The 7,354-nt window shown below is 36.3% G+C and overlaps 1 protein-coding gene across 3 annotated transcripts; it reads right to left on the bottom strand.

Moving 5' to 3' along the window:
- Window positions 1-759: 759 nt before the first annotated feature.
- LOC127803150 (uncharacterized protein At4g38062) lies at window positions 760-5,673 on the bottom strand. 3 transcript variants are annotated; one of them, XM_052339197.1, is made up of 2 exons: window positions 5,450-5,673; window positions 760-3,807 (listed from the first exon to the last, which is right to left on the bottom strand). In XM_052339197.1, exon 2 carries the CDS (start codon window positions 3,770-3,772, stop codon window positions 977-979), a length of 2,796 nt encoding a protein of 931 aa, XP_052195157.1. In that variant the 5' UTR covers window positions 3,773-3,807; window positions 5,450-5,673; the 3' UTR covers window positions 760-976. The 3 variants fall into 3 exon arrangements, with proteins under 3 accessions (XP_052195157.1, XP_052195155.1, XP_052195156.1); XM_052339195.1 differs by lacking the exon at window positions 5,450-5,673 and adding an exon at window positions 4,799-5,032; XM_052339196.1 differs by lacking the exon at window positions 5,450-5,673 and adding an exon at window positions 4,636-4,788.
- Window positions 5,674-7,354: the final 1,681 nt, after the last annotated feature.

Raw genomic sequence — 7,354 nt, 5'->3', positions numbered from 1 at the left:
AATTAACAATTATGAATTTTGGTTAGAACTATATTGTTAATTTTGAGTAATACTATTATGAATTTTATTAGTTTTTGAGGATCATTTATCAAATTTATTTATAAATATAACATTTTTTTGTGTGAAAAAATGACTAATATTTGAATTAACTAAAATATTAGCACAAAAATATTATTATGGCGTTTCCATCTTTATTTAAATAAAAAAACAAATCAAATAGGCTTTGGCATGCCCGTGCATAATGTCATCTAGCTATAGTTTAATTGTTACGCTGGTGAATCTGCCAAAGCAATTGACAAACACAAAAATAGTAATTAACCAAAATCTTGCACAAGGGTAGATAATTGCCAATCTAATGGAAACACTCTCTCAACTAAACAAATAAAATCAATCATTAACTTCGTTATTTTAATGTTATTGTTATTATTAACATTAGACAAAATGTATTTAGTGCACGACATTTTTATTTTGTGAGAGTCATATTTATATGCAGTCTTTCCTTTATTATTTTATAAAGAGATTGTTTTCACAACTTAAAATTTCCCTTATTATAAACTTCCCTTCTCATTGTTATTATCATTATCAATCAGTCTAGCCAATTGCAAGAGGTCTTGATGGCTAGGTGAAAATTGTTTCATAGACTGTCAAGTCCATGATTCACTTTGTAGTGACTGGCAAAGTAGAAGCAAATGCTCAATCATTTATAAAACTGAGTCAAGACATTACCGATTTAAAAAACCAAACTAGCATTGTGGCTGATTATCTCTGCACTCTGGCTGTTGATTCCAGAATAGGCATGTTAACAAGGTAAAACCAACATGATTAAATATAATGGTTACAAAGAATCAAAGTATAAAGCAATGGCATATAAGCTAAAGGCTTTCAAACATGCTCAGTACATAGCATGGTGATGAGCCATCAAAGTATACAAGGAGACGGAAGCTATATGGTAAATAGTTACTTTTCTCAGTGGTATCTAATTGTTGAGAGCTCTGAATGGCAGTCTTTCGTGAACAGTGCTTTCACCTCTTTTAATAGGATGAGAGTAATGGAATACCATATTCTCTTTCAGAGGATCAAAGGGGTCGTCACTCCCTTTCAAGGCCATCCCTATACTATCATCATCAAAGTTCTGCATAATCTTCTCCCAAATTCCCATGAGCTGAATGTCTTCGAGAGAGAGCTCGGTTAACCTGTCCAATAGGCTCCCGACAAAATCAAGCACGCTCTCTCTTTGAGATGACAACTTCTTCACATCCTCAAGTAGTGATCTCTTTTCAGTTTCTAGCTTTTCGACAATGGTGTCTGATGTTCTTAGGTCTGATGATAGCTTCTTTATTTCTAACTGTTTGGCTTTCAGGTCAGCCGCCATAGCCTCTCTTTCCTCTCTTAAACTGGACAAGTTCTTCTGCTGTGATTGCAGTTTCTTCTGGAAGTTAGTGAATTCATCTTCTAGTTCAGCAATCACCAGTGTTTTCTCTTGTATTTCTACCTCCTTCAGAGCCTGAGCTGTTCCAATCTCATCCCAAGTTTCTTGGAGCAGATTAAGTTCAGCTTGCTTCTCGGCTAGTTGTGATGAAAGAGATAACGTTACACTTTTAAACCTCTCCTCCATTGACATTAGAAGCTGATGGAGATCATCTATTTTTTTGCCTCTCTCATCTAGAAGTCTCTGGAAATAGTCTTTCTCATGTTCATAGGTTCTTTCTGCGAAGATGTGTGCAAGAGTTGCACCTTCCAGTTCTCTTCTCACCGAATCTTCCTCCAGACTCTCGATCTCTTTATGGAGACCATTGGATATTCTTTCCTCTTCTTTTGTGCTCGGCAGAAGGCTTTCTTTCTCAAGTTTTCCATCAAATAATATGAGCTGTCTTTGAAGATCTTCTAGTGTTCTCTCTTTCTCTTCCAGATCATGTGCAAGGCTTTCCTTCTCTTGTTTGAGAGTGAACTCAACCTCTACCTCTGCAAGAAGAGAAACTTCTAGTTGTCTACGAGTTTGCTGGTTTTCTTCAAGGTTGGCTTTCAAGTGTTCAGCAATAGATTTCCATATCTGCAATTCAAATTCAAGTTCATTTCCTTCACAGAACTTCTCATCCAATTCATTGTTTGCCCTGTTTAAGGCATCATGAGCCTTTCTCAGATCACTCTCCATCATCTGCAAAGCTTGCTCCTTCAAGCAAAGTTGGCTTTTGGCTGTTTCCTTGAGCATTTCCTTCTGTCTCACAAGCTCATCCTGCAATTGAAGCTGTTGTTGTTCTATAAGACTCAAAGACTCGACCCTTCTCAACAAATAACCCATCTCAGTACTCTGTTCTTCAATATTTCTTTGAGCTTTAGCAAGTGCAGTACTCTTCATGTCTAACTGTTCTATAAGAAGAGAAACCTTCTCCTCTCTCTGTGAGTTTTCCAGGTTCATATTCGCCATCTCATCAGCAAGCTTTAACCGAGCTTCATTAATTCCCGATTTCAACAACAATAGCATAAAGGATTGCTCTTCATTCTGCAACCCTAAGTGCATGATCAAAGAACGGCAAGTTTCCAACTCCTTCTTGAATTCCTTTATTACTGTATCTTTACTCTCCAACTCAGACTTGCAGTCGGTCAATTCCCCTGACATTTTCTCCAACCGAGAGGTCCACTCAGCTTCTTTGGCTCTGAGATATTTGGAACAGTCTCTGTGCATATTCTCCAATGCTTTGAGCTTATTCCGAAGCTTCAACAGTGAAGAAGAAGTTCCTGCCTCCTGAATATGAGGTTCCCGCAGTTCTTTAAGGGATAAGTGGAGCTCCTTGTTCTCTTGCTCAAGTCTTTCAAGTTGGTATTGCATTTCTTTGTGAAGCATCTCCTTTGTGCCTAACAAGTCCCTTAGACTTGCAATATCTTTGTCTCTTTGATCAGTCAGACATTCGATTTTTGACTTTGCTTCCTGACACTCAGCAAAAACATTGTTAAAGCATGTCTTGGTTTCAGAAAGCTGAACTTCCAGATACTTTCTTCGGCTCTCTTCATGAGCTAGAGCTTGGTTACACATTTGCAACCGGCTTTGAAGGTCTTCTAATATTCTGGTCTGAGAGTCTAAATTTGTTTCCAGTGTGGAAATCTCATCAAGTAATGTGGATTTCTCCACCTCCCATTCCTTCTTGCTTGCTTGAAATTGACCTTTAAGCTTTTCATGGGCCTCTTCTAGATGCTCAAATTGTTCCTTCTTCCATTTGAGCTGATTTTCAACCTTCCCGTTACTCTCCTCTAACTTGAGTAACAAATCATCTCTTTGCCTCAGCTCTTTGGTCACTTTGGCCTTTTTACCTGCTTCAACACACTTTTTCTCTGAAGCAGATAAGAGAGATTTAAGGTCTTTAACCTCTTCCTTATAGGCATGAAGTTGTTGCTCTTGATCCATGTTTCTCGAATTAGCATCATCTAAAGCCATTGCCAGCTCCCGGGTTTCTTCTTCCCATTTTCTGCGGTTCTCATCACAATTCATGTGAAGTTTATCAATTGCAGAACTAAGATACTTAATGGTGGCCTCTTTCTCCTTCATTCTGGACTTTAGTTCATTGTAATTTTTCTTTGTGATAGATATTTCATCTTCCTTCTCGTTCAGTTCTTGAGCTTGCTTCTCAGTTTTTGCCTTTGCTTCTTGAATTTTAGTAAGTTGTTCATTGTGGGCTCTCTTCAGGCTCTCAGACAGTTCCACTTTTATTTTAAGTTCCACCTTCAGGTTTTCAATCTCAGCCTTAGCTTCATCTAGCTCTTCCAAGACCTTTTCCATTCCTTCACTTCACAAGAGATATATTGTAATAACACCTGTCAAGTGTAACGCACAAACAAAGATATTCCAGATCAGGATATCCGCAGAATGAATCCAAACTACTTGCAAAAGTGAGAACAGAACATGTCAAAATATAAAAAGAAAACGAAATTCAAACTACACACCATGACCTTAAGCAATATAACTTTTCAGAATAATCCTCTCAACAGTACCATGCCTACGGTACTTTCAGCTTTGACCACACATCACATTCTTTGTAAAGAAATAGACAGTTAGACAGAGAGCTCTGCAAGTGTTCATGACGCAAACACATTCTTTGAAAGCAATTGGTAATCCGGAGAGAAAATATTAGAATTCTGACACAGAAAGATTTCAAACATTTGAGTGACGAAAGCTAGGAAAGGTAAAAGTTCATTTTTCTATGTTTGCACCATTAGAGTTCATTTTTCTGTTTTTCTGGTTCCTGGGGCTTTCCTTTAGGTGATTTTTTTTTTCTTCCCCTTGAAGAATGAAAGCTAAGAAAATTAAAGGCTCTCAGTTCCACACATTATTTTACATCTCTTTTTGAGATGGGGGGGTTACTAGCAGGTCTCTTCTTTGAGCTAACTAAAAATTGAGACTAAGCACTTGTGAGGATGACAAAGAAGGCGAAATGTACACCAATAACATCATAAAATTCTTCAATACACTGAATACGTACACATTCAGTGCCTATATTTGTTGTACTAAAAATTTGGTCACTCCGATTAACTGACAGATAAAAGCATGCAAGAAACCCTAAACCTCTCGGAAATTTCAAACTGCCAAATCAAGCCCAAAAAAGAAGCACCGAACAATTCTCTTAAAGTAAAACGGGAAGGTACCTGAAATTCCCCGAACATGGAGAAGAAGAAGAAGAAGACAAGGGAAATTTAACAAGGAAATCCCAACCAGTTCCAAGACTACAAGCTACCATCCTTTCAATGCAATTTCAGTCAGATCAATCAAACAGAAAACAACAACGAGGCGAGAGAGGAAGAAACTCACCTGGCTTCTGAAATTAGCAATCAGCCATGCAGAAGAAACAACTGTTCCCGAATTTGAGTGAAAAAGAAATTGGAGAGACAGCGAAAGGCAACAAGTGAGAGAAAGAGCAAAAGTGGGGGTCGCAGGTAGCCGTTGCGGGCGCAACGTCTATTTACGATTTGAAATTTACGTTTTGACGGTCGTTGGAGGATCGATTTGCGGGTTTGTCCTTGACGGCGTTAGTCTCGGATCAATTGCCATTCCATTTTTAACTATTTTCGTCTTTCCAGCCGTTTGGGATACAACTTGGGTTGGTCCATCGGAGTTGGGCTTCCTTTAGGTTGGGAGTTTGGGCTTTGTTAGAAACAGACGGGCCGAATCAAAATTGGCCAACGGCCCAAATTGGATAAAAATATTTTACCTGATCTTCTGTAAATCAACTGATATTCTTATAAAGTTTCATTTAAAAATGAATATTATTATATTCTTCTTGATAAAAGAGTTAAAAAAAGTCGACCCCCATAGTGGGATTAAAACTTAATTCATGGTAAATTTGAAGAAGATTCAAAAGAATCGTAATAATACACCAACACTAAATTAGGAAATACAAACAAATGGAATGTCCGTCACATGTAATAATCGGATAAAAAATTGACAATTAAGTGAATTTACCTCTATATGTGAGATGGATTAACATATCAAACTCTGGTAACATCAATGCTTTGCTAAGACCAAAAGCAGATAATTTTTCTGTCACTTCAGTGATTTCCCCACCGCTCATTTGTGGCTTTAAAGGAGGAATGACCTTTGAATTGAGTGATGGATCGGCTATGAATGAATTGTATGCCACATAAGCATCATAATGGCTTTGGTTCATTCTGTGAGATGCTGCCCCTTTCGGGCCCAAATAAACAATCATTTGTATATGGTAACGCATCAATTGCGTGTACATTGTGGCTCACAAAATAAAATAAAAAGCGGTTTCCTAAGAAAAGAATTTGGTCACAATCATTTGTATATGGTAACGCATCAATTGCGTGTATATTGTGGCTCACAAAATAAAATAAAAAGCGGTTTCATAAGAAAAGAATTTGGTCACAATCAGATGACCAAAAAAGAGAGCATATGGACACACCCAAAAAAGAGATTCGGAAGATTTCCCACATGGGCCATTGAAATGCCACAGCCCAATAAGCAAAATGAAAAGAAAGGAATCCAAGGGGGCAAATGAAATTAAGAAAGGCTGGTGGTGGTGGGGGTGGTGATAGTGGGGGCTTGAAAGCTATTTCACACACACACACACACACCCCCTTAATTTGTCTGTCTCGTTGATAATGCGGCTTTGTGTACTACTGACAGTACTTTGTTCAACGCAATTTTTAGAAGAAAGCACACACGGAAGATGGATGATACCCACCACCAAATGGTTTCCCTCTTGAACATGTGGACGATAGATTTTGCCATGATTGATGTGTAAATTAAAACTAGTAGAATTAATTAAAGAAAATAAAATCAAATTGAAAAGAGAATGGACAAATTAGTCCAATAAAGTAACTTTAAATCTTATTTTGCTTCTTCCCCTCAAAATCTCTTATTTAGTAAACATAATGGACCAAATTAAACATTTGGGTGATATATCAATCAAGAATTTGATACCTTTCGTTAGTACACATAGCATCCAAAGTTGTTAGTTTTGTATAACAAATAATTTTAACGAAAGACAAATAGTGGTATAAATGTTATCAAGATAATTTTAAGGAAAGACAAAGATAATTCTCCTAAGAATCATATGAAAGGGGTAGACATTATTTATAAAAAAAATTCTAATTCTAAAAAGGTTTCGAAATATCAGGATAAATGTTATCTATAAGAATTTTAATTCTAGTAGATTTCAAAATGTTAAGATAAATATCATATGTTAAAATCCTAATTCTAAGAGATTTGAGATTATTCAATGTTCCTCTATAAATAAATAATTTCTTATTTTAAAAAAATATATGTCCTTAATATTAGTTTCGATATAACTTTCAAGTATTTAGTATCTAATTTAAGTATCGATATGTTTACACAATAACTTCTTTACATCCTCTGATCGTTCTTTTTGTTACAAATTTTAAACGACTTGATGTTGACGTTTTCAATCAATAAATCTATTATTATGTTTGAACCACAATGATAGAGACTAAAAACACAATCAAAATCTACATAACCATAAAGAACGAGATAAAATCTTACTCATTGAAAAAAGAAAAAAATAAAAAAAGAAGATTAAGATAAATAACACCTTGTTATTTAAACCTATCATTAATCTCTACCTCTAATCTAAGTCTTATACCTTACCCTAATGAATTATGATTGAGGGAGGAGCCACCTTCGACCCCACGGCCTATAAACTTTAATTTTGTCAAAGATAGATGATGTCACGCCGCGGGTAACAATTCTGTGCAATGAGGTAACATAGTACATAGACAAGACAACAACAATCATGCGCATGTCCAAATTTAATGAAACGAGTTTCATTGTGTTAATTTTCTATTTACGTTTCATATTTGAACACGCAACCAACCCATCCCAATG

Source organism: Diospyros lotus, chromosome 6, assembly GCF_014633365.1.
Source record: "Diospyros lotus cultivar Yz01 chromosome 6, ASM1463336v1, whole genome shotgun sequence".
Classification (NCBI taxonomy): domain Eukaryota; kingdom Viridiplantae; phylum Streptophyta; class Magnoliopsida; order Ericales; family Ebenaceae; genus Diospyros; species Diospyros lotus.
Note: the sequence above shows the minus strand (reverse complement) of the source record. Positions and strands in the feature narration are given on the sequence as shown.

What these genes read in the sequence shown, in the direction of transcription:
- LOC127803150 (XM_052339197.1), bottom strand. Translation starts at nt 3,772, where the DNA reads ATGGAAAAGGTCTTGGAAGAGCTAGATGAAGCTAAGGCTGAGATTGAA.